Source organism: Uranotaenia lowii, unplaced genomic scaffold (genome assembly GCF_029784155.1).
Source record: "Uranotaenia lowii strain MFRU-FL unplaced genomic scaffold, ASM2978415v1 HiC_scaffold_363, whole genome shotgun sequence".
In the NCBI taxonomy this organism is placed as follows: Eukaryota; Metazoa; Arthropoda; class Insecta; order Diptera; family Culicidae; genus Uranotaenia; species Uranotaenia lowii.
Genome location: NW_026598271.1, coordinates 266 through 28,066, shown reverse-complemented (window position 1 = coordinate 28,066; position 27,801 = coordinate 266). Strand labels below are relative to the sequence as shown.

Here is a 27,801-nt window from a genome sequence, read left to right as displayed (position 1 = left end):
TAATGAGAAAGCATAAGAATTTGTTCGAAACAATGAAGTGTTTTGCAAAATATTGCACAAATAAAACAATACCGGGATTCAGGAACATTAGGTTCTTTCGATTTCCAGCGGGTGAAAACCTGCAAGTTGCGTGGAAAAAGTTCTGTGAATTCCCAGATCATTTCGAAATGACAGCTAGTTGTCGAGTGTGCAGCGTAAGTAAAAATCGTTGAAACATAAGGAGCTAACTAAATATTTGCGAAAAACAGTTTCACTTTCTGCAGAAGGATGTATATTTTGCTTCCGACAAAGGAAAAATTATGCGGCGATGTACGGCAGTCCCTGAGCAAAATTGACTAGCAGCAGGACAAACTCTTTTCGGCAGTAGTTTGCAAAACATCCTATCAATATCAATCCTATCAATTATCGATAAAATAATTGGCGGTCAGAAAAACATTGAAATTGTAATGAATTTATTTACTGTAATCGAGCAAAGGGATAAAAACAGTTACAAACATTTTGCTGTTTTGAAAACACAATGAGCACCATACTCGCAATTTATTTTTCTTCTTGTGTGAATGGATAAAACCGACACTTCGTCATTCGACACGAGCGTGTACGCGAGTCAGTCAGTCAGTCGGCGAGCAAGCGAGCCAGCCGGGTAGTGTATGCGATTCCCGCGGCTGTAAGTGATTCGGTGGGCCACCAGTGCTAATTCCGGGATTCAGAGCTCCGGACAGGTCTGCACACTTCTCAGGCTGAATTTGACAGGTCATTTGTTCGCTTACAATGACACTGACAGCTCATCGCTATTTCAATTTTGACATTGGCGTCACTCTTCTTATAGGCACTCTAATTTAAATCAGTGAACTCGTACTTTTTCCGTCAAGGTTGTGTCAATATTTCGAGATTTTGAATGGATTTCTTTCAAGAGCAACTATCAGCAGTTATCTGTTTTAGCATTTGTATTTTTTCCATTATTTCACAAAATAGCTTTATTTACCTACTCTGCTGTATATATTTATGTAGTTTATATAAATATGTATCGTTTTGTAAATTACCGTTGATAAAATTTGTGTTAAATCGTAGTCAATATTCTGCTGCAAAAAAAAAACAAGACAAAAAGCGCTGCGTGCTATTTCTTCTTTCGAAGGTTCGTATTGTAGTGACTAATGAAAAACAACAATCGATTGGATTAATCTGAGCCAGTCTGGATTAGTGCGGAGAGTTAGTTAGGATTTCACACACAAAATATAATGACTCTTCTTAATAACTCCTCCTCTCTTCGGGCGATTTTACACATACAATCTGGCAGTTGAGTACTATAACAGTTTCGATAATTATTTTGTTACATGTATGTAAGTATTGAGTTTAGAATAAAATAGGAACAAGCTCTAAGTACGTGTCGAAACACTTCTTTTAAGTTTCGCGTTTTGCGGGGGCAGGAAATCATTAAATGTGGTTAAATAAATCGCTTCGATTCGCATATTTCGATGAAAACAAGTTAGTATCAATTCAAATATTTCGAGGTTCGTCTCGTTTTTCGACTTGTCATGTTTTAATTTTCTCCTGTTTCTTCTCGCTGATTTCATCTCGATTGATTGTGCCTCTTCGATTCGTTTCCTAGATAGTGGATTGTTTGTTTCCAAAAATTTCGAGATCTTTGTTAGTACTAGTATACACTTTTTTTTCTTACACCTAAGTCTGTAATCGTTTTTCAATTTTTTTTTCTTTCAAACAATAAAGCAGACGTAACATCCCTGAAATGGTACGCATAATTCATCAAACGCGTCAATCTGAGACTTGTGTTTTGTTTTCATAAATGTCGTTCAAATTTGCCACACAAACAATTAGCTAAACTACACGATAATCTGAGCAGGGCGGAATCTCACCGGTGATGCTTTTTGGACGATCTGAAAGAAAGAGAGAGAGAGAAAAAGAGCACCGAATAATGAATCAAAAATAGTACCTTTAGCTAATTACATAACTGATAAGAGTTAGTGTTAACAAAAATACAAAAATAAACCAAAACTTCCACCACAGATCGAGCGTAAACTGGAAGCGCAATTAAGTCGCTGATTGGGAGGCAGTTAGAAACACGGGATTTTTTTTAAAGGATTAATAAACCGGATCGATTGACGTTAGCAAAAATATGGTGGTCAGTTATTGCTGATAGTTCAGCATCTAAATATTTTACAAACAAATCGACTACAATCGAAAGTAGTTTTATGGGTTCGTTATTCCCCTTCTAGTGGGAAGAAAGCACCAATAAGTTTTCTGTGAATCCGATGAAGGCCATCGATATTGGTAGAAACCAGATTAAACTAGTGCCTTCTTCATCCGGATTCATCTTTTTTAGATTGATAACTAGCTGATTTTACCCGGCCTTGCTCGGGTTCACATAAAATATAAATCAAAATGAGTCGTTTGACTTTTTGAAACTTTGGATTTTTGTTTATCATCATAACAAATTTTACCATGTTTGGCCATGTCTCCTTAAAGTTTTAATTGAGATAAAGGGGGGAGAAAAGTTCATCGTTTTCATATTTTTAAATAAATAATATTTAATAGGTTGCTGATAAAAAATTGAAACAATTTCCCTTGAAACAAAAATGATCTATTAGATTATTAGATTATTTATTAGGTTTATTACATTATACTAAGCTTGCCAGATTTCCCGGTTTTATCCGGGTTTGCCCGGATATTTGATGCAAAATTTCGAGAAAGTCGAGTTGCCCGGATATCGTGAAAAAAGTCCGGATATTGCCCGGATTTTTCCACAATTTTCACAAAGAAACCAAAAAAAATCAAAGTTTTTGAGTAAGTTTCAGCAAAATCGATTATCGGTATGGAAATTTTCAACGGTTGTTTCAAATAATTTCGCTGATTTACTTTTATAAACCTTTAAACATTTAAGTGTTCCAAAAAGTTGTTGGAAGTCTGCAATTACATTAATAAAATATCAATTTCGATTTTTTTGCATTTTTTCTTTGCTTTTATATATAATAACACCTAAATTTTTCCCGGTTTTTGCTCGGTTTTTGGGTTTGAAAAATTGAAATCCATGCCAGGGTTTTGCCAGGTTTTTTTGAAAAAATGCCCGGAATTGCTAGGCCCGGATGGGAGTGGAAAAAATTCTGGCAACCTTACATTATACGATTATGTTTGCTTGAATGCTTATTCATTCTATCACGAAAAACATTTTAATCTAAGGTTAAGAGGTTGCCCGGATTTATCTGGACTTGCCTGCACATTTAACTCAAGCTTTGAGGTAAGTCCGGTCTGGCCCGGTTGCCCGGATTTCGTTGGAAAAAGCCCGGATTTATTCACTTCATTTTTAGAATGTAACATAAAACTTAAATTTCATTTTAACGTCCACAAAAAAATTTTTAATGGCAAGTTTTATCCAAATAATTATTATTTGTGTTAGAAAGCTTGATGTACAATTTAAAACCTGCTGATGTGGTTTGACGAAAAAAATTTCAGTGTATTCTTCTTGATTTTTACTGAGTAATTCCGCGGTTTTGACCAAGTTTGCCCGGATATTGCCCGGATATTGGGTTGAACATTTTGACATAAAAAGGTGGATTTTGCCAGGTTTTAAGAATAAATTGGCTGGATTTGTCTGGTCCCGATACGGCCGAAAAAAATTCTGGCAACCGTTTTTCACCCCAACCGTTTTTAGGAAGCTTGAATTTATTAACCTTTTTTCATCATCAAATGATAACAATTTCTTTTTTTATTCTTTCTTCTATTATTTAGTGAAAATCCAGAATATTTAGCTTGTAAACATATGTGATCGTCCTCTTTTCAAGATGGATGATCTCCCCGTAGAATGGTATACCTGTTAAGTTTAATTTTGTACTTAAAAATTTCTGAATAGATTTCCGCTGACACCTTATAAAAGACTTCCTCCACATGTTTCAATGTGCTTTTTTTAAGTTTTCTTATAATTAGATGGTAGAATTAAACACATTGATGAACAATAATAACTTAAAATTTGTAAATTGACCAATTCAATTAAATTGTACACAAATAAAAACTTCAGATTTAATTACTAAAAAGCTTCATGCGTTGTATTTGGTTTAAACTTTTTCCTTAAAATGAAAGTGTAACTGTCTTATCCCTATTGTAAATTAAATTCCTACACTTCAATCAAAGTATTGAGATCCCAGCCTTGAACTTGCAACCCTCAGCTTAATAAATTTTTCATTCCTTATGAGGAATTCCAAAAATATGAAAATGGTTGGCTTTGAAAAGCTGTAACATGTAAAAAAATCAAAGATGGAACATTAGTTTTCAGTCCAAATAGTTATTCAACTGAAGAAGTCAATTCATAATGAAAATGAATTATTGTATCCATACTTTACACACTGCATATTCTAGTAGATTCTCAACGCCCCCCAGCGACGGTTGAGACCGATTTGAAAACCACTGTTCTTATCAATATATTTCTAACGGGCAATTAGTATTTTTTTTAATCCTTAATGAAAGCTCATTATTGCAATCTAATACCACCGGTACCACGTGCTTTGAATAGAAGGAGGACAAAAAACACCCGCCAAAATTTTTTCTTTCATATTTTTAATACTCAGCAAGCTTTGATTTGCTTTCCAGTACACGTGAACTCTGGTGGATGGTCGTTTTCTAATGCCTGGCCCATGGTGATGGTGAAAACAACCCGCCAAGGGGAAAAAAGTCGGTAGACAAAACGGGTGCCATGACTTTTGATTCGTGGGAGAAAAAACGAAAGTTGTATGGGAGGGTCCCTTTCCTTAGATGGGAGGGGCTCGAAACTATTACTAAAACCTTACCATTGTTCAAACACATAACTGTACCGAATTTCAGGCTGATCGGTTAAGCGGTGTGGATTTGTATAAGGTGCATACAAACAAACATATATACTGCCGTAATCTGGCAAACTGACGTATGCGCCAACATTACCGGTTTGTGTTTTTTGCATTTGAACGATAGAAGGTACCAAACTCGACCTAATTACATAAAAATATGTTCAGAAATGTTAAAAAATACCAACATAACATTATGAAAACAAAATGACGTATGCGCCATTTCTACTCAAAGTGACGTAAGTTAAATAAAAAAATATGTTTGCAACGCCTTGATTACGTCTCAAAAAAACAGTGAGTGTGAGGGCCATAATAAAAGACTGTCTTTGTCTAATTCTTTAATTCTACGAATTAAAATTAATAGTAAATTACTGGTGGCAGCTTCAGGACTAATAGAAATAAGGGACAACACCTTTATACCATTATACTTGTAAAATGATTGTTAATTTCAAAAGGTGTCAATGGCTTTGCCTATTCGAGAGGAGGTTGGGAAGGGCGGAAAAAGGAGGGTTTGGGTCTTAATTAAGTCCTTGTATTTCATATTTTTTGCATAATCAATTACGCGTTTTAGTGCGGACTTTCTTTTTGCAAGAAACAAACACAGCAACGATTCGCTTGGAAAATATGACGTCTTTGAAACGTACCATTCGCGAAAGTTGGATAACCTATTGAAGAATACACTTCGTTAGTCCAGGCACCTGTTCTATTACCGAATTATCCTCAGGCTTACTCTCGCTCATGCTACCATACTCAGCTATAAACTCCATTTTTTTTTTGGTTCAGATACAGCTCCACGAGCCGCGAATATTTGACTGATTGTGAAAGATAATATCTGGAAATGGTTTGTCGCATGCTGCGATGGATGTACGTCATTTGGTCTTGGAAACAGTGAAAAATAATAGCTGTTTCCACAACAAAATGACGTTGGTAACATAACTTCCGTTAATAAATCTTTTTCCACAAATTATGTATTTGGCCATGTTTTGTCATCGTTTAAAACGCATAGTGTACAGATTTGATTAAAGAAATTTGCTCGGAGGCTCAATAAAAAAAGGATTTTGCAAAAAGCGCCGTACTGAAAATTTTCCTCGCTGGCGCATACGTCAGATTGCCAGATTACGGCAGTATAGTCCAACTCATCTTTATATATTAGAAGATAAACTTATAAACATCTGATTGCAAAACAAGCTTTTAGCAACTAAGCTTAAAGTTACAATTCAACTTAGTTCAACAAATACCTAGTAAGTATACAAAAATTTTAAGTTCAGAAAGTCTTCCATCCAGGAGTCAGTGTTGCCAGTTCCAAGATTTCTAATGCGATTCGTCAATTTTCACCACGTATTTTTAGTTTTTATGATCATCTTTCTTATAAATTCGTTTTTAAAGAATTTAATTTTTCTATGCATGTATTACAGGGACTGACAGGGAGAGATTATTAGCCATTGTTGAGGCATATGATCTGTTACAATAATAGCCGTAATTTTTCTCTGAACAGCGCAATCGCGAATTATAGGGAGATCGTTTGCTGAATCGATTATCACCATATTAAATCATCCGTTTCACATTGATTTGAATCCGTTCTTTGTTAAACGATGCAATTTCTCAGACGGTTTACCTACGATGCATCTTAGATGCATCGCTCCATTCTTCTTACTATATAAGACACCTTATCAGCTTGTGAAGATTAGCGAGAACTATAAAACTATTATCAGTATCAGCATGATTAGTCAGAATTTCAGAGGCAGACATGGCAGATGCGCAATATGGCCCGTAATCAGCTGTCTATAGTTGTGATTACTTAGTTCCGAGAATTATGCAAAAACAGGTGGCGCAATATGCAAGAAAAATGTCTGATTTTAAGAAAATTTAAAATAAACTGAACGCATTTGAAGGGATTATTCTCTTCAATATTGGATTGTACAAACCAAACAATGTTAAGGATATTAAAAGATTTTCTACGATTCAAAAATGCACCCAGAAAGAAGGTTTCAATTAATGCCTATTTCAATGTGTAATGATGACTGCATCGAGAGTAACCCTCTCGATCCGCGAATCTTCCCGGGCACGATTGCTGGCGGCACCACCTGGCTGGCTTGGAACATCTCGCTGTCTGGTGGCCCTCTTCCTGGTGGTACTCTGGCCGCTGTGTGCTCCACTTGCTAACCGCAAGTAAAATACTTGAGAGTATCTATCACGAACTAACTCGAAACTTTCCGAACCAGACGTATCTGTGCCCATACTTACTTACTTAATGATCCCGCGTCGATCCTCCGGTGCATAGGGCCGTGGTAAAAGACCTCCACTGTTGACGATCCGGAGTCAGCGTCTTCACCTGGTCCCAGTCAAGATTTTCGTCGACAGTTCGGATTTCAGTGGCTGGGCTTCGCCGCCACGAGTTTCTGGGTCTGCCTCTTCTTCGATGTCCTTCTGGATTCCAATCTAGCGCCCCTCTTCAAATCTCGTTTTCATCTTTCTGCAGCGTGTGCCCAATCCATCTCCACTTACGTTCCCGAATCTCGATTTCTAGCGCCCTTTGATGACACCGGCGATGTAGTTCCTCATTCGAGATCCAGTTGCCAGGCCACCAAGCGCGGATGATATTCCGCAAATACTTGCTTGTTTTCGCGTCGTTACCACATGTGTGCACCAAGTTTCGCACCCGTACAGCAATACGGATTTGACGTTTGAGCTGAAGATTCGAATTTTCGTTCGTAGAGAGATCTGGCGTGACCGCCAGATGTTTCGGAGACTCGCAAACGCAAATCGGGCCTTTCTGATCCGAGTTTCGATGTCTTTCCTGGTACCACCATCAGGCGTTATCTGGCTACCAAGATACTGGAAGCACTCCACTTTCTCAACTTGTTGCCCAGCTACCATGAAACTGGAGGGATTTCCTGCGTTGATCTCCATCGGGTTGGTCTTTCCGACATTGACTTTGAGATCTGTTGCCCGGGAACTTTCGTTGGGGTCGTCGAGTTTGCTCTGCATATCCGATTGTGTTTGGGCGAGCAAAACAACATCGTCAGCCAGGTTAAAGTCGTTCAGTTGCTCCATTGTTGAAGGATTCCTCGGCAATCCCTGGTTCGGTGCACAGTCGATCGATCCAGTCAGAATCTCATCCATTACGATGAGAAAAAGCAGCGGTGACAAAATACATCCTTGTCTCACTCCAGCAGTTACCGGGATTGGTTCGGACAAGACACCGTCGAGCAAGACCTTGTACGAAAATGCCTCGTATTGTGCTTTGGGACCCCTCGTCGCCTTAGAGCCGCCCATATGTTTTCATGGTTAAGTCGGTCAAATGCTTTTTCGAAATCAACGAACACCAGCAGAAGAGAGTCCTTGAATTCGTTGATTTGTTCCAGTATGAATCCAGCTTGTTGCCGTCGGAGTGTAGCGTCGATTTTCTCCTGGATCCTGTTCAAGATCACTTTGCAGAGTACTTTGAGGGTTGTACAGATCAACGTTATGCCTCGCCAGTTAGCGCACTCTGTCAGCCAACACACAGTAACACAGATTAAGCCAATTAGCATTAGGAAGTTTTATTATGGTTTAATTATGGCATTTTTTTGTTTTATGACGGTTTACATATGGTCATGCAAAATGCTTTTGTTTTTGTTTCGACCATATGTTTTCAGATAGTTTTGAAAACGCTAATAAAACTTTTATTAACCAGACTGTTTTAGTTATTTTGAAAGAGTTATGAATGCACTGTTTAAACTATAATAAAACACCAACTTAGAAGTTTGCTCCAAGCTTTCTTTTGCATGTTCTATAATAGCACTCAGTGTATGATTATTAAATCGCCATAAAACTTAGTGACAATTCCCAATCAAGATGTCAAAACAGGACACGTTCAGGTTAGATAGCACATATTTGATTTGGAGTTTCCATTTTTACACATTTTTGATAAGTTATGTGTGTTGGTTTTGAGTTAAAATAAAAAAAAAAATCTAAAAATCTTTGAAAACTTTAAATTACCGGAAGTGATATGAATATCTTTACAATATGAGTATTGAGTGAAAGGGCCCTAATGCAGTGGTCGGCAACCTTTTAAGTCAAAGAGCCAAAACCATGAAATTTTCAATATTTTAAAGTTTGAAAGAGCCACATTAAATTTTTCTTTTGTTTTAATTAAAAAAAAAAAAACAATATAAATCAATCAATATATAAATTTTAATGCGTTGGCAAATAACGGGTAAAGAAAATAAAATCCATATCAAGCTTAAATGAATACTTTTCATGATTTTGGAGTGAATTATTTGAACATATAAACATAAGCAAAATATTTATAACGTCTTCGGCAATGAATAGCTTTTAAAATAACATAGTAAAGGGAGATAAATTTTCTTAAAATTAGGCCGGAACAAATTTCAAATCCTTCTGTGTAAAAAAACAAATAAATTGGAATAAATTTCACGAAAGCTTGTATACAACAAAGTTGTATACAATATTATTGCATGAAACCTAAAAAAACAAGTAATGTTTTATCGAAAAATTCAATAAAATCAAGAATACAAAAGGTGAAATAACTTCCATCTTCCAAAACTTGATTTTTTCGTTTTGTAATCTTTAGAATTCTTGAATTTTTTTTTTCGAAATTTACATTAAATACTTCAAAATTTATTTATTTCCCCCTTCGGGTTTCTGGAAATTTCCAAGGAGGGGGGGGGGGTGGGGGAGGGGGGTTTTCAAAGCAAGAAACTGATAAGTGTTCCAGCCTTATCAATCGTTTTTATGATATTTCCTCGGTTCTAGCTCATCCTTTCAAAATAAGAATGAGGCTAAATTCAACTGAAATTTGTGTAGCCGAATTTTAATCTTCAAAATTTTGCTTCTGCCTACATATGCAGGGATGCCAGGTGTTGAGGAGTAAAAATCTGGGCAATTTCGAAAAAAAGTCTGTGTTTGTCTGTGCACAGGGAAGATCACAAATTTGATACTAAATAAGACATTTGACGGTGCGCGTGAGCGGGGGGGGGGGGGGGGGGGGTGGTTTCCTGTGGTATTCAGGTTATTATCGCGCTAAGAACACTGTTTCCTACCACGTATCATGTTCATCTTATTAAAAAAAGAATTGGTAATGAATGCATGGTGAAATACCAATGAATACAAGCGAGATTTCAGTCTAATCTGGCACTTACGGATCAAATCCGATGCATAAATCTTGGTTTCATCACTCAATTTTGAAAATCTGTAAAATCTGGGCACTCTCAGCAAAAATCTGGGCAAAATCTGTGTCTGACCAATATCTGGACGAAGGGTCAAAAGTCTTGGTTTTACAGACAAATCTGGGCACCTGGCAACCCAGTACATATGTCATTTCCAATTTGAAACTTTCTAAATTCATGACGTCACGCGAACGTGTCTTCAAAATTTTCTGCATCTGGAAAATTAAAAATCTCACATTATGACACATGTGATTCTTCAGTATTGTGCGTCCAATTGAATAAAGTATGAAACTCAGTACATTGTAGAATATTAATCAACGTTTGCTAAAGCTTAGATGTCGGGAAAAAAGTGGTTTAATCAGTATAAATAGGCAATAATATGATTTTGTAGCCTACATTGAAAAGTCGTAACATATAATAAAGAAACAGTGATCAGATCAGATCAAGGATACTTTTAAAGTTTTGAAACCAAAATTATGAAAATAAATCAATGGTGATTTACTGCTAATCAAAAATGAAAATAATATGTTATTTTACTTTATAGTTAATGAAAATTTGTTTGCTTTTGGCAAATCTTGGCTGCAGACATAACACTTGAAATTTGGAATGTGTTTAAAGACTCAAATGTTTATTTTTTTAAATACATACGATTTCATTATAAAAAAAAAACTGCATCCTGCATCGGGGGATAAACATAAATTAAGTTATTGATTACAAGTATTTAGCTTGTGTTTGAGTTTTCTTATAGTTTTTAAGAATTGAAATTTTCATTGATTCTCAAGACTGATTCGAGGTTGAATAGGTGACAAACTTTTATTTATAATTCTAGTTTCTTTTTGGTACGTGTCCAGGTTGGACAAATCTGGATATTAGGTTTCAAAATTTCAAACGCATAAACGGGCATAAGCCGGGCAAATCCATCCAAAAGAAAGGTATTTGCCATGAAAAAGGTATTCCCTCAAATTTCAACTCTACATTAAAAATTATAAATTCTTAATCAAGTTTTGATGACTGAATTTTGACTTAAAACTGACCTCGAAACCTCGAAAACTAATCTCAGTTCAGAATTCTGCCAAAGTACATTTTTAGTAAGATTAAACCCATTTCGGAGAATCTGGTTATATATTTCCAAAATCATATAAGTATCTCTGTTTTTGGATCCTGTATCAAGTTTAGGTTTCTAGATTTTCGGTTCGAATCATCATTAGAAATTAGACATGAAAAGCTGAAAAGCTTCAAATTTGAATTTGCATTTTTTTTTTGGAAATTCGATTTATGAATTTATTAAATCAAAGGCATTTTAAATATTTAGATAACAATTTTCGAATATGGAAAAATGAAACAAGAAACCATCATATCTCGAGCTCAGATTAAAAGATCTTAAATTTCATTTTTATGCAGAATTTAAGCTTTAAAACAGCGATTCATAGTTGAAAAATCAGAATAATATCTTTTAAGATTCATATTTTTAATTCAGTTTTACAAGTTGGGTCTAAAATAAATCATCGAACTCATAAATCCAGATTGAAACCCAGAAAATAAGAGCTTCAATTCTAGATTCATGATTGTGGGCTATGAAAGAAATTTAAATGCATGGCTCAAATTGAGAATTCTGATCTGGAGTTTGGAATCAGAAATCGTTTTTTTTTTTTTGTACATTTCAGAAATCGTTTTGAATTTCGAAAATATTTTTCAAAATTCAAATTTTGAAGGCAGATGAAATTTTTTTTAAAGAATTGATATTAAAAATTGCGATTCCGATTCAGCTCGTAAATTGTGATGACTATTGCGTCGTGGAATTCAAATAGCAAAAGATTGCAAACTTATAAATTTTTTTTTGTTACCTCAATACCAAAGTTTCAAATGATTAATTGAAGTAAGATTATTTACACAATTCAGCGGAAAAATACAAAGAAGAATTTATACATTGAAGTTATACATTAGAATTATCGTTTTTAATTCAAATAAAAAGGATAGGATTGAGGTAGCCTTTCAAATATTTTTTATGTTGTTACGCCTTAAAGTTGTAAATAATTTTCGAAATGGTTGATTAATTTAAATACGATTTTGGACATTTCAACTGAGCATTTTTCAAAGAGGGCAAAAAAAATAAGTGCTCAAAATATGAAACTTGATGAGGGTTACGTTGTTTAATAACAAAGCAGAGGCTGTCTAAGAACCATTTTTTCGTAAAAAAGAGACTATAATTTTCATGTAAGCAGCAGTTCAACTATTGTGTGCGATTGATTAAAAAATATACAAGCTTCTGGAATTTTGGAAATCCGTGTTCCACATAACAAGATTAAATTTTTCGGCATAGCTCGATTTTAAAATATTTTATTCAACAAAAATTTAACATATGATAGTGAGCTAAAGAGCCGCAGCTTTACATCAAAAGAGCAGCATGCGGCCCGCGAGCCGCAGGTTGCCGACCTATGCTCTAATGGTAGGAAAAAAATTTGTTGCTTGACGCCATCATTAATCCCAGATGGCGGCTCCTGCTTTTATTTTTAAAGCTGTAAATTACTGAAAATATATTGAAACCTTCACAATATGGTTATTGGGTGACAGTGATTAAGAGTTGAAGTCAAATTTCGTTGTCCGTCGCCATCTTAAATTCCAAGATGGCGGCTACAACTCAACTTGAATATGACTGAAAATCGCATAAAACCCTTACTATATGGGTATTAGTTGAAAGAGATCAACTGATAGAGTTGAATTTCGTTATCTGATGCCATCTTAAAATCCAAGATGGCGGCTTCCGCTGAACTTTAAAATGTAGTAAATAACTTAAAATCGCATAAAACCCAGCAATATTGGTATTGTTTTAAAAGGGCTAAACGAGTAGAAGTCGAATTTTGCTATCAGACGCCATCTTGATATTCGAAATTTCGGCTTTCGATAAACTTTAAAAATGCTATACATCATTGAATATCGCATGAAACCTCCAAAATATGGGTATTCATGGGACAGTGATTTATAGTATTTTCAAGCTGAGCGGTAGCCGCCTTCCAAGCCGGCTTTCAAGATGGCGTCGGACAACGAAATTCGACTTATAATCGTGTAGCCCTTTCACCCAATACCCCGTATTGTGGATGTATCATAAGATTTTTAGTTATTTACAGCTTTGAAAAGAAAAGCGAAAGCCACCATCTTGCATTGATGATGGCGTCAAATAGCGAAATTCAACTTCCTCTAGTTTAGTCCTTTCACTCATTACCCATAATGTGGTGATTTCAAGCGGTTTTCAGTGATTAAAATCTTTTTTAAGTTCAGTGGAAGCCACCATATTGGATTTAAATATGGCGATTGATAGCAAACTTCGACTCCTACTCGTTTGATCCTTTCACCCAATACCCTCATTGTGAGAGTTTCATGCGATTTTCAGTAATTAAAGGCATTTTAAAGTTCAGTGGAAGCCGCTTTTTGTCATTTTCGTCATTTTTTTCATTTATGTCATTTTTGTCATTTTTGTCATTTTTGTCATTTTTGTCATTTTTGTCATTTTTGTCATTTTTGTCATTTTTGTCATTTTTGTCATTTTTGTCATTTTTGTCATTTTTGTCATTTTTGTCATTTTTGTCATTTTTGTCATTTTTGTCATTTTTGTCATTTTTGTCATTTTTGTCATTTTTGTCATTTTTGTCATTTTTGTCATTTTTGTCATTTTTGTCATTTTTGTCATTTTTGTCATTTTTGTAATTTTTGACATTTTTGTCATTTTTGTTTTTTTTTCTCATTTTTGTTATTTTTTGTCATTTTTGTCAGTTTTATCAATTTTTGTCATTTTTGTTTTTTTTTTTAATTTTATTTTCAATCTTGTCATTTTTGTTATTTTGTCATTTCTGTTATATTTGGCATTTTTGTTATTTTCATGGTTTCAATCATTTTGTCACTTTGACAATAAATGAATTATTAAACTCTTAGTCTATATCTTTTTTCATTAAATAACCTGAGTGAACTTTTACGATTTAATTTAATACTGTTTCCTTTAATTTTTAAACTGTAGAGACAGTTCCAAATGGTTAAAAATATGATCCGTTAATTTTTGCCATTGAAACACGTTTTATGAAACGGAGAAAAAACATTAATTGGTTGGCTGATTCTCTAAACGAAGCTTTTCTGACTGAAATAGAGGAAAAGTAGGATGAAACTGAGGCCACTCTGAGACTGCCGTTTAATGGCTTCCGAAAAATTATGTCGACCATTTAAATGCGGATTTTGTTCAATGAAACCATTTAAATTCGAGACGAAAAATCAAATAAACTTCAACCGAATAAAACGAGTGGGTCTCGTCTGTTGATTTTTTGTTGTTGATAAAATAATGGAGTTTGTTTTACTTTCGCGGCTCTGATTGCTTTCATAAAGTGTATCGATACATATGTTACTATGTGCCCGACATCCCCTATAGACGGAATTCCGTAATGAGTAATAAATCACTCGGATCTGGTCCCGGTGAGTGAACATAAGAGCCCGCTCATCGTTGAAGGAATAAAATTGCCGAGTTTACTACGTTGTCAAAACTCTGGAGCTTTATCTAATAAAATATAATCGAAAAGATGATTAAGCTGCTGGAAACCCACCTAGCGCACATAGGAAACATACACTTTGCGCTGGAACGTTTCTGGAAGTTGACGGAATCGTCTCGTACCGATAAAATCTTCTTGGGTTCCAAAAGGTTAAAATTGAAGCATCGGAATCCTTAACAGCGAATCGGACAAAGTGTAAAAGTGTGGCAAAAAAAAATGAAGTATTCTTCAAAATTAGGTTTAAAAATCTGTGAAATCTTTAACAAATAGGTAAGTAAATCTTACAATTTGGAGTTTCAAAATTGAAAAAAAAGAAAAAAAAATCAGGGAGCAGGTCACGTACCCAGTCACGATTAGTGATCACTTTCATCTTCTTCAATCAGGAGAAGGATATTGCCGTCAAACAAGGCGTCGAAATGCATCCTACCGGTAGACATCAGTCAGTCAGTCAGTCAGTCAGTCAGGCCATTCATCGCCTGCAAACTCATTCATTATCAGCTTTAAGCGTTTCGCTGGCGAATTAATTGATTGCACTTTTCAACAATTTAGTGCACAGCCTTATCATTGTAAGTGCAATTGAACCACATTGTAGCCCAGACAGACACAGCTGCTGCAACTAGACGAGATGATAAAGGAGCCGATTCTTCTGATGAGTTAAAGCTAGTTGAGCTGATGCGGTAATCAATTATTGGTTTTCCTGAACGGTACCTAACCCCTTTTTTTCCTGTGGGATGACCTTTCGGCACCGAGCTGACATTTGCGCGGATTGTGAAATACTTACTGCGCAGATGATTGACCATCAGGTTTTGACTAGAGGGGTTTAGTTTAGGCAAGAGTGGCTCAAAATATTATGAGAAAGAAAAAAATTTAGAAGGTTATTAGCGCAATTTGAACTAAATGAGATCATTGAAATAGGCAGAAAGGATATTGGACCGATGCACACAGGAGTTTTTTTTTGCCAAAAAACCTGACCAAAAGTCAAAATTTAAAAATAAAGTATTACCATGAATTTTATCAAATTTTCGAAGGTGATGGAAAGTATAAGAGAAATATGAGCTATCAAAGAAAGAAAGAACATAAGCCGTCAATATTATGAATTGCCGGCAGGACTTGAACCCGCAATCTCCGCTTCAGTACAACGGCGCGTTATCCAATTTCACCACGGTGATTGCGGTGATCGGGGTGATCAACCCCCCCCCCCCCTCCCCAAGCGTCAAATTTTTCCACTCCGTGGCACAGTGGGGCAGACCTGACCAATCGATGGTCAAAACCTCAAAACTTTTTTAAATGAAATTCTATTGGTTCGAAGTCTTCAGGAAAGTTCTTCATCTGATCGAAATCTTTAATTTGATGTAATTTTTTCTCATCTGGATGTTGTGATATTTGATCTAGATAACTTGGTTAACTCACAAGAATGGGGGGTCCCCATGCAAATGTTACCTGAATATCTACAAAACTCTTGAATAAATAATGCAAATGGGCCCAAATTTGTCTTGACAAAGAAATGGATGTTATTTTGAGTTTGAGACCAATCTCTTTTCTGGAAGAAAGTGATTTCATAGGAATGATACCAAATTTCTGCATTAAAAAAAAACTAACCAAGCAACCAGAAAAGATCTAACAACTGGTAGGAACCTGACAAGGAACAAATCAAGCAAACTGAACCAAATTGAACCGAATTTGACCTCTGAGGATTTCGGGGTACGACAAATCGTTTATTATGTTGGCTTAAAACTCATTCCATCTATGAAACGAATACTTCCATACAAATTAAATATGAAAAATATGAACGGAATTTTGTTCTAAGTGTCATGTCAGTGTGATCAGTGGTAACAGAACAAATAAGTTCAGATAATATAGCCATAAACTCATATTGGTACCTTATATAAGTAGCTAATGGATCAAGTAGGCTGTTACTCAATATGACAGCAAAAAACATGTTTTTTTTAAATATCCAGACATTCAGTGTGTAAATAATTTCTATTTTATTTTTGAGTAAAACTTTAAGATCTCTACATTTTATAGAAAAAAATGTTGAATAAAAAATTAAGTTAGTTAACAGATAGGTACTTAACATCTGACCGAAAAGGATTTGAGAAGGTTATAGCAAGTTTGATGGATCTCATCAATACTGGTCACCTTAACGTTAGCACTTTGTGAGTTCTTCCAACCGTTTGCCTTTGTACTTTGAGTGTTGCCAATTCTTCATTGTTGCTTTTTCTATTGTAACTTGTGAGCGGGAAAAGTTGTAATGGTAGATGACCCAATATTGTACTTTCCTTATCACGTAGACTCTCGAGAAGTGAAGATGTATTTTATGTATTTGTAAATTGTTAGAAAATAAAATGTTTGCGTTACTCCAATATATTTTCGACACTGTGGTTCAGTTTAATGAAGCTGAGGAAACACCCATCCCGTCTACAAATCCTGAAAATTAACCCTGGACAAAACAAAGTTCATAATCCAAAGAATCTTACATGCTTGCCTGTTGATAAATATAACTTTTAAAAACCAAATTAGTATTATAAAACTAAGTTTTGAAAAAAAATTAAATATAAAATTTTTAAATTCGATTGAGTTCAAATTTTTCTAGCAAAAACCATTATCAAAAGCAATTCCACAAGTACGAAAATTGTCCAAAACATGTTTCACCAAAACGTGAATAACTTTTAAATAGGCAAAAAGTGGCAGCTAGTTTTTGTTTTGTTGGATAACTGAGACTTCCATTTAAATGTTCGAGTGGAAATGAGAGTGGGGTAACGTGGGGTAACATGTTTTCCAGATGTCCCAATATGATGAAAATTCGTAATTTTTTAACGTTATACGTTTATGCTCGTAAAAAAAATTACGATTTTTTTCAATTCTCCAACCTCAAATAAATAAATTTCATATCATTCTGAACACATCCATGTTTTTTTTCTATTTCTTCAAGAAATAAAATTTTAGTGGAGTATTGAAAATATGTTTTTGTTTTTGCAACTTCTCCTACGTAGATAATTGTATGAAACAACGAATTTTAAGTTTTTTCGAGCGGACACAAAATTTAGCATGTGGTTGCTCTGTAAGTCTCCTATTGTGCGTTATCGTTCGATCGATGGCTAGGTAGATTTCTTATTTTCGTTTTGTGCGCAAGTTCCAACTGGATTGAGTTGTCGCCTACGGTCAACGGTCAGAAATCTTGGCCTAACTATTTTCGGTTATTTGAACGATGTTTTGTAAATGATTTTTTATAGCCGAATTATTTTTATTATTTAAGAAGAGAAATCACCGTGAATTTGTTTTATGAAATTAATTCGCGGCTTTATCGGTGAGGGTTAAAGAGTTGAAATGAAAAACGGATAGAATATCAGAAGAAAGCCATATCTCAGTCATCTTATGACATATTGCATTTCTTTTGATCTCATTCTAAAGTCGATGAGTAAAATCTTCTCCGAGACACGAAAGCCACAACTGTGGTAAAATGTCTATAATAAATAAAAAAAAAAAAATCTTCTTCGTGTGTTATTGGCAAAATGTATATGTTAATTTAATATGACTTCAACTTGGCTTAGAGTTGGAAAATTTTGCAAAAAAACGCACTTTATATTTAAACCCGATCAGTTTAGGGTTAGGTGAACCGAATCTAAAATTCGTGTTGCATTTAAATCTTTTTTCAAAAAAAATAAAAATAGTTTGGGCTCATAGTTTGGGGTTTAGTGTATCGACAAAAAGTTTGGAATCATGCGAAACATGTAATTTAATTTCGTGCGTATCTCTGTCATCAAACAACGTATCGCTAATATGATAAGTTATCTTTAATGCTCATGAGTTGTTTTCGCTTTTTGGATATTTAGTGAAAATGTTTTTTTCAGAATAACTTCGTTAAAACTTTAGCTATAGTTAGATCGTTTTTTGATAATGTTCACCAAATCGTCGGTATGTTCAAAAAATATCTGCAAACTTGTTTCGACCATAACTTTATTATCTTACGAGTTATTGCATATCGGTTTGGCTCCATGTTTGATGGATCAACATATCTCGATTCTTTTTTAGAAGTAAAAAAATACTTGAGCTTTTAAGTGTTGAATTGCCTTTTGGGCCGTTCAGATACCACGTGGACAAAAAAAAAATGAGATTTTTACTTCTTTCTCCCTCTCCGTGCACAAGTGCGGATATTTTGCAACCCCTACCCCCTTCCCCAGATGCCCACATGAACAGATTCGATTTTTGTTTTTGCTTACATCCAATACTACATTTCCATTTCTTGATTTATTTTTCATTGCAAGTGCCAATTTTTGCAGAATGCATTTCGAAAGCCCATATTTTTTTCTGAATTAAAGATACCAAAACTGACCAGACAATTTCAATTTAAAGAAAACCTTTAAATTACAGAATTTTTTTCATAATAGTTAATTATTTTGGAACGTTTTAAAAAAAATTAGCTTTGATTGTATTTGCCTCGACGTAGCAAAAACGATCGATTTTGATTTATTGATATAAAACGATTCTTCATAATTCAAACTATATTTGGCAATTTTTCAGATATTTGGAATTTTAGTTGACATACTTTTACGTTTGAAAAAGAAATAAAAATTTAAGATAAATATATGGTAAATGGCCAAACACATCTAATTAAAAATGTGTTTTCTCGAAATAAGTTTCTTTTTTTTTCTTTTCAAAGCTTATTTACTGTAATATTTTACGTCTTTCATTAGCTTTTGTGTACTTATACACCTTTGGCTCGAGGGGCCTCATACATTTTGAGCCGTTGTCACAATTAAACAATCTTTAATTTAAACTAGTATTACGAAACTTCAAAAAGCGATTTTCTCGAAACATGCCAACCAGTTCATACGACCTGTTCAATACTGATCAAAAACATTTTTTTTCCCAGTTTGGTTTTGACAGTTCTCTTTGGTAAGTTTGGAGACATCTGGTGGTCCAGCCAAAAAACAGAAATTGGTTAAAAACCGTCGTTGGAAATTTTACACAAGTTTCATAGGCTAGCTTGTACGTCTGTTCTCTGTGGTATGATGCCAATTGGACATTCTTTGAAACTAGTCTGCATAAATGCTAGGCCGAATTGTTTTTAGTACAAATGACAGTTAGGCCGAATGATCTTGAGGCCGAATACTTTTAACCCAGCAAACATAAAATCGCATTAAAAATGTTAACTCGAGTAATTGAAAACGTTTCTGCGAATCGTAATTCCAACTAACCAAATAAAAGGTCGTAAAAATGGTTACTCGAAGTCGGATTAAATGGTTTAAATCGGATATGATACAAAGTCCGCCATGTTTGCAGATTTTGAAAATGATTCTGTTCCTTTTTTTTCTCCCACGTGGGTCAAGTGGGAGACCTGCGACCATCAGTGCAACCAGATTGCTGAAAAACAGATGGTGTATTTGCAAGAATTGCCCAATGACAGAGGCATCAAATATTGTCGCTGGCAACGGTTCGCATGAGTTGAGAGAAAAAACTTGTCCTCTCTTGCATTCTTTCAGTATGTATGAATATGGTGTCGAATATCGTCCAAATTGTATACTCTTATCGCTTTAGCCAGAAGTTGAAAAAAAAATATCTATAATGCCTCCACATTGGTAGGTTAATGCTGTTTTTTCGAGTTTCTCACGATCATTCGACAATGTATATGAATCGTATAACAAAGTGGTTGAGAAATATATGTACCTACAAAAATGTTTGCTGGGAAAGGCCCCCAGAACCGATATTTTCCGTACTTGAAGCTTTGCTTGAAGGTTTCAGATTGTAACTTTTTTGAGTCTTCAGCTGCACCTTTTTTCAGCTGCACCCTTAAAGTCTAGAATGAAAAGCTTTTTTTTTTTTTAATTCTATAGCTCTTATTGAGAAATAGACCAAAAGTGAAAAATGATTTAAAGTCAATATTCTGCAAAGATCATTTGTTTTTTTTTTGTTATGGAATGTCGAAGTATGAAAAGAGAAAACAATGCTTTTGAGAAATTTTTGAGATTGCCCAGTTTTTGGATATTTGATACATTATTTAGGAAAGGTTCGGTCCGGCCCGGTTTACCGGATTTGGTAAAAAATGCCTTAATTTATACAAGTTTTTCGTTAAATTAAACCAAACATTTAGAAAAGTGTTACTTTATTTTTATATTTTCGAGTCCAAAAACGAAATTTTTCGAAAAAGTTTATCAAAATTATCTTAAAAAATAAAGTTTCAAGCGTTTTTCTTGTTGATTTTTGTTGAATAATTTTCAAATTTTTGACCAATTTTTTCCGGATATTTCCCGGTTTTTCGATTGAAAATTTTGAAATCAAATACCTGGATTTGGCCAGGTTTTTAGACCAAATAACCCGCATTTTATCCGCCCCAGATGCGTGCGCGAAATATTCTGGCAACCTTACACCATACTATAGATACAGTTTTGCTTTGGAACTTATAACTAATCGTTTATTAGGGTCTAACGAGATTTGCAATAAACTTCGAAGCATACATGAAATTTATATTATTTTGATGGTGAATTTTTAATTAAAGGAAAACAAAATTGTTAAAAAATAACACAAAAAAATGCAAATGTTCAATTGTAAAATTAAGGTTCCTATTAAATCGATTATCAGGATTTTTCATGTTATCTTAACTTTGGTACTTAACATTTGCAATTTTGCCTTGGTATTTGGTATTTGCTTTCAAACTTATTTTTGCATTTATTTTTATTTAGCCAAGGTTTTATATTGTTAAAGAGCTACGATTTTCAGAAAAACGAATTGCTTCATATTTAAACTTCACTGTTTTCTTTTTGTGAAAATCAACAAACCATTTTTCCGAGTTTAAAATTTTTATTTTTATTTATTATTTATTTTTATTTTGTTTTGTTTTGCTACAATAGTCAAGCAGTCAATTCAATTTGCAGCTTATTAATTTTTGATGATCAAATTTAGGTTCATGTTAGCGGGGTTCATGGGTGCTGAAATTGAAATGAGATGAAAAATAGTATTTATACATTTCGTTTGCATCTAGTTTTCATTATATGAAAATTGAAAAATTCGAACACAACTTTTGCTGGTTTTTATTTATTTATGCCTTAGTCGTTTCAATTGGTCAATTCTTACTGGGACAAACAATAAGAAACTTTCATGATTTGAGTTTAAAAAAAAAGTTCAAGTAGATTACAACATTTTACTACGCTAACGAACTCGGATGGTTTTTTTCTAATTATTTATAATCTGTTTAATTTTTCTGATTCACCACTTAGCGTCTCTATATTAATTTTCTTTTATTTTCACCAATATAAGAAATATTCAGCGCCCAATTTTACATTAAAAATATGAAATTCACGATTTTTCGTAAACTCGTGTTATTGAAACTAGTTTACAAAAAAAAAATCGTGAATTTCATTGACCGACTCAAATTTTTAATGTAAAGTTGGGCGCTGAATCCGAAAATAAAATTCAAAAAAATCTCAGTGAAACAATTTTTGATTTATGTTCCTAATGTAAAATTTTAGAACAAATACAAAAATACCTCGGATTGCATAACATAGATTTGAAATCTATTTTTTGCATGATGAAGGTGAATAATTTGGCTATCGATCAGCAGATTGATCATTCTTGCGAATGATCAACGGTATTGTTGATGTTAGTAAATTTATGAGACTAAAAATGATAAAAGATGCATTTTTTTAATGAAAATTTTGTTGTATCGAGAGTTTTGTTTGTAAATATCAATTCAAAACAAAGATTTCAAGTTGTCGAAATGCGTTGAAAATTGAAGAGGTTATGGTTATTTTACTAAAACTGGCAATGTGGATACGTTAGAAAATCATACTAAAAAAAATAACATCATTCAATAAAAAGGGACCTCTACATTTCGATATCTACATAGTTCAAATTTTTTTAAAAACGAACACAAACACACACAGGATCTCAATGAAATTTGATGTTTGAACTTAACTCTTAGCATACAACTTTCGAGGATATGATCAACCCACAGACAGTGTACTATGTATGCTGTGACCGGGATTCGATCTCATGCGTGTTGGCTTGGAAGACTTGGAGGCTATCCTCTAACCCACGGGCTGCTTAAAACTTATTAAAAAAGATTTGTATGGCAACTTCAAACTTTGTAGAAATCGGTTCAGTAGTTTCTTAGGTTTATCTCGCGTCACGCGAGACATGAGGCCCTCAGACCCAAAGGTGTGTAAGTGACAAAATGGGCTATTTTGAGGTAATGATGCCTAAAGATTCTTTATATTTCAAACTATATTTTTTTATTTTTTTTTATTTTTAGAATTTTATTTACATTCTTTTACATTTAAAAAAAATAAAATTCTCGAAAAATATATGGAAAATGGTCAAACAGAACAATTTAAAAGCGTGTTTTTTTAAGCTTTTAAACACTCATACTCCTTTGGCTTCAGGGACCTCATATAGTTAGAGATCTGGCGTTCCCAATTATTTCTCGCGCTGGCTCTTAGTGGAACTTAAACCCACGCTAGGTCTTTGAGTGTTTATTGAACTATTTACAAAATTTTTTGAGGCTTTTAAGAGTTAAAAGAGTGCTGTTGAGCAATACCCTTCATGGTTAAACCCCAAAATGTCTACAATTTCAAACCCAATTACTTTAAAATAATACAGGTTCTATATTTAAACTTTCTAGAATATGCTCTCTCAATAAAACGGAGAATTTGAAATCTTGATTTGGTTTTTAAAGTTATCCGTGGTTTCTCGATTGTAAAAGAAAATGCCAAATGAACAAGTATGGTCAACTGATTTTTTAAGATAGTTTTTTACTCATTAAGAACAATCTGTCAAAGTCAAAGTTTTCGTTTCAACTGAAATGTGATTATTACATTAGAACATGTGTAGAGCTATAGAGGGCTTTCTTGTCGAAGAAGTAAAACGCAAACGTGTTTCGGTTAACAGAAGCAAATTTGGTTGACTTAGATTGTTGTTCATAGCGCTTCCTTGTTAGAATTTTAACGAAATATCACCAGATAAAAGGGACTAGAAATGTTAATAGATATGTGTTCCCAGATCGGTACTCCTCGGAGATTGAACGGTGGATTATCACTTTTCCAATGAGGTGGTAGCCTGAAACTTCGTTGCAGTCTGAAGTCTCGAGTGAATAATCGTTTGAGGGGGTTAAGAAAGATATTCGAGTTAATACCACCACACAATTCAAAACCAAACAGGGGGTTGCAACGTAAGGATAATCAAAAAATCAAACAAATCACCTATTGTTCCTATCACAAAGTATTCCGGCACGCGTTTCTCCGGCACGAATCCCGCTTATTTGCTTAAACTATCAAGAGGCTATGCTGGCTAGGTTTGATTGGAAAAGGAGTACAGGAAGAAGAAGAACGTGAAGAAGCCCTAGAGGGGGAGGGAAAGCAGGCAAAAATTGAACTTGCATTAACAATAACACGTGAGGCAGAGCGATATGTAAAACAATGGATGAAGGGAGTTTTTAGGGGAGTGCGAGGGAAAGCAAGAGCTGTGGTAGAGTCGAAATTTGGGAGATAGGGATGTAAAGGTTCTGACAAACAGGGCAAACAGGCAAATAATAAACCATAACCAACAAACACACATACAAGGAAACGGTAGACCACCACACCCCCACTCCCCAGGAGGGACATGAACGAGGCGGGGGCGGCTGTCTTCCTCTATGAGCAAATGCACAACTCTAGCTGGCGGCCACGTTTAAGCGGTTTTTTAGTTACATCGGCATTGGCGCGTAAGCGTGAGGAATGTCGCCGTACGATGACGGAGGCCTTGGCGGCGGACGTTTGACGCCTTGGCCTGTGGCGTCGGCGTCGCGGCGGTGGAACGATAAACGATTGCAATACATACGTAGTTGTCATGACGGAGGGTCCGGTGGCTTTGCTGCTACTGCTGGTACGAATACTGCGGTGCTGCTGATCGATCACGGGAGCTGTGGTCGGAATTACACTGGACGAAGATAATCCGGCCGAAGTACTGTGACCTGTTTGAGAGGGGTAGATCGTTAGATGAAACTACAACTGCGTTGAAAATTTCAGGGCGTTACCTTTACTGGTTCTCGTGGAAGATCGTTCGCTACGATGCGATCGGCTAGATGGGGTACGTTCGTCACTACGTCGGCTCTCAATTGTAGATGATCGTGAAGCGTTCGCTCGTGGACTTTCCTTATCTTTCTCTCCGTTGTGATAGCGAGTTCGTCGAGGTCTCCGTGGAGGTTCCACCGGGGCCGCATTTGGTAGATCTTCCGATGAGCTAGCGTTGGATTGGTGTAGACGTTCTTTGCTACACATGCGGATCAACCGACGAGATTCTGTAGATGAGTTCGGTAGCTTGCGACGACTTATTCCGTTGCGGGACTCTTGGGCCTGACTGGTGCTTATCGCCGTAGTCATTCGAGCAGGTGATGATCGCGATAGACTTTCGTTTGACGATGCTGAAGAAACTGAAAGAAGATCATTTAGGTAAGGAAAAGTTAATCATTAGTTTGAATTCGCAGAATCTTACCTCTACCAGATCGCTGATGGCGCTTCAGGCTGTCGTCGAAATTCTTTGAAACCTGAACGCCGCGCGATTTCATCACTTTGCTGCTGGCTGAGCATTCCCGGATAGTTCCCAGAGTGCTAGAGGTCTTCGAACCACGGAATTCGTTTAGCAAACTTTCGGTGCTTTCCGCATTTGACATGTTGTTGACAACCTGTGAACAGAGTACCAAAACTTAGCTAGGCTCTATAAGGTAAAAACTTTAAAACAACTCACATTCAAAATTTCATCGGCAGCACGAGTGAGCTCCTCCAATATCTGCTCGTCTCGCTTGAGATCCTTCTTTCGGTCGTACGTTTGCACTGGTTGGCTCGGCTCCGCGACTGCTGCTTTGACTAGATTCTCGTACTGCGGTTCGTATTGTGCATTCGTCGTCTTCGACGTGTTCTGCGTCGTTGAAGAAAAGCTAGCAGCAGCTTGATCGATGCGTTGGCTGTGCCGTAGCAAATCCGGCTTGTCGTTTGACAGCTGCCACTGTGTTGAGTTTTGTGTCGTCTTCGATTGCTGAACGTTGACAGCGGAAGACTTCACCGAGTTCGTCGAAGACGAAGTTGACAGGGGGTTCATGTTGATCGAGTTGCGCTTGATGAAGGACGACGTCAGGGTGGTCGACCGGGTGAAGGTCGGTTTCGTTTCACCCGATGAATGCTGTTTATTACCGTTACCGCTGTTGTTGTTGGGGTTGACACCGAAGAATGACAGTTCATGGTCACGGAGTTGTCGTGCGCCGGACGACAGCCGTAGCGATGCCCGTTCTTCGTTTCGTGCTGTGCCGTTCGTGTCGCTAGAGGCATTCGAGGGGATGTGTCGTTTGAAGTGGGTCGAGAGGGGTTGCTGGGTCTGATTCGGTTGCGATTCGTGGGATTGCGGAGGATTAACTGAAATTCAATAATTCATCTTATCAGTAAAATTTAGTTTTGCTATGTGAATGATAGTTTGAATTGATCATCACAGATATTAATAGGTACAGTACAGGTACAGTATTGACATCTCTTGAAAATTTTCAAACCATAAGTTTGTCGATATGTCTTTAAATTATGTCGACGCAAAACATCTCCTACATAGTTATTTGTTGTTAAAGAACGTAGGCATACAATCTCGTCCGATGAACTTCTGTATGATAAAAAATCTGATGCCGTAGTTGTAATTGAATCTTTTACCGGAGATGAACATCAGGCTATTGATATGCGGATTTTTGAAGAGGATTTAACGAGGGTGCGATGTAAAATTGTAAGAACACAGCCTGCTCTTGATGTACAATCATAAGGTGCAACTAAGGAACACAACAGGCTTGAATACCAAGGTGGTTTTAGGGGACGAACCGACACACGGCAGCAAATATAGCCGGCCGAATAACCTTTTGATGACTACAGAACTGGCAGTCACTTCTCTGCTAGTTTAGTAATGGGAATGAAATCTAGGACCGGTGATTGAAGTAGTGGTTGTCTTTCGCCCCGAGAACAACCTTGGCACACAACAGTTGGCAAAGCACTAAGTGGTCCAAAAGGAAATTGATGTCGAGCTATTGTAGAAACCTTGGAGAGCTTTATTCGGAAGTGACAACTAGGCAGCAGATAGGGCAGACTTACATAGCTGCTTTCTTCGTCATGGGGTGTTTTTCCATGGAGAAAGTCACCAAAGTAGAAGATCTGGAAATTAAGGAATATTTTGGACGAATTTGATGTCACGCTTTCAAGCCTATTGTTGAATCCTGAAAGGAACTGGATAATGTTTGACGGCTGTACACTGCAAAGTGGAAGTCCGGATTCTTGTGGTCGGAAGGCAATCACTGGTCCAATAACTGGTAGACCAGAGTTTTCGACAAGAATATCTGTGTTGATCCTCAGGACATATGTACAAGGAGTAGTCCAGAACGCTGACAAGCCACCGCTAGTAACGATGTGCAACATCTACTGAAATGGAGGTATCCAGCAAACATAAAATCGCATTAAAAATGATAACTCAAATCGGTTAAAACGTTACTGCGAATCGTAATTCCAACTAACGCAAGTTAAATGTCGTAAAAATAGTTACTCGAGGTCGGATTAAATGGTTTAAATCGAATATGATAAAAAGTCAGCCATGTTTGCAGATTGTGAAGACGATTTCGTTCCTTCTTTTCTCCCGCGTGGATCGAGTGAGAGAATAGCTTCGTTTTTCTCTCTGCGACCATCAGTGCTACCAGATTGCTAAAAATCAGATGATGAAACGTTTAACAAAGTTGTTGAGAAATATACCTACAAAAATGTTTGCTGGGAAGCGACTGGTTTACTGGTGAGCTTCAGAAATCGCATGGCATCGCACTGCCTACGCGAAAGACATGAAGACTGTCCGGGTTGTTAAAATCGGTAAAAACTGTGGCGAAATGTTGAAGACAATCCATCAATCCATGCATTCAGTGAAGGGTAACCAACAAAAATTTGGCTGATTTAAAACGTCAACTCGCTGAACATTTCTCATTAAACTTTTTTTTTCTGCTGAGTGGCATTTTGGTCGTTTAAGAACGACAAGTTTTCATCAAACCGCAGACTTCATGATTGGTTCTGCGTACTGCGGTATGCGACCAGTAAGCCGAAGGATTGAAGTTAGAGACAGGTTAAAAACAAATTAAAACAACATAGAGGGGAGAAAATGTGTGCCATCGGTCATTTTATTTTAATTTTTTTTCGGTTGCTCCGTCAATTGACGTTTAGTAACATTTTGGCTGGACAATTTCCTCGAATCCAGATTATTAAGAGCTGAAAGCACGCTTCTTAGTGAATTTTTGTGGCTTTT

General features: G+C 35.8%; 1 protein-coding gene across 1 annotated transcript; it reads right to left on the bottom strand.

The window, feature by feature from the left end:
• Positions 1-926: 926 nt before the first annotated feature.
• Positions 927-25,906, bottom strand: LOC129760010 (uncharacterized). Its single transcript, XM_055757590.1, has 5 exons — positions 25,243-25,906; positions 24,991-25,180; positions 24,533-24,928; positions 24,337-24,469; positions 927-1,892 (listed from the first exon to the last, which is right to left on the bottom strand). Exons 1-5 carry the CDS (start codon positions 25,591-25,593, stop codon positions 1,868-1,870), a joined length of 1,095 nt encoding a protein of 364 aa, XP_055613565.1. The 5' UTR covers positions 25,594-25,906; the 3' UTR covers positions 927-1,867.
• Positions 25,907-27,801: the final 1,895 nt, after the last annotated feature.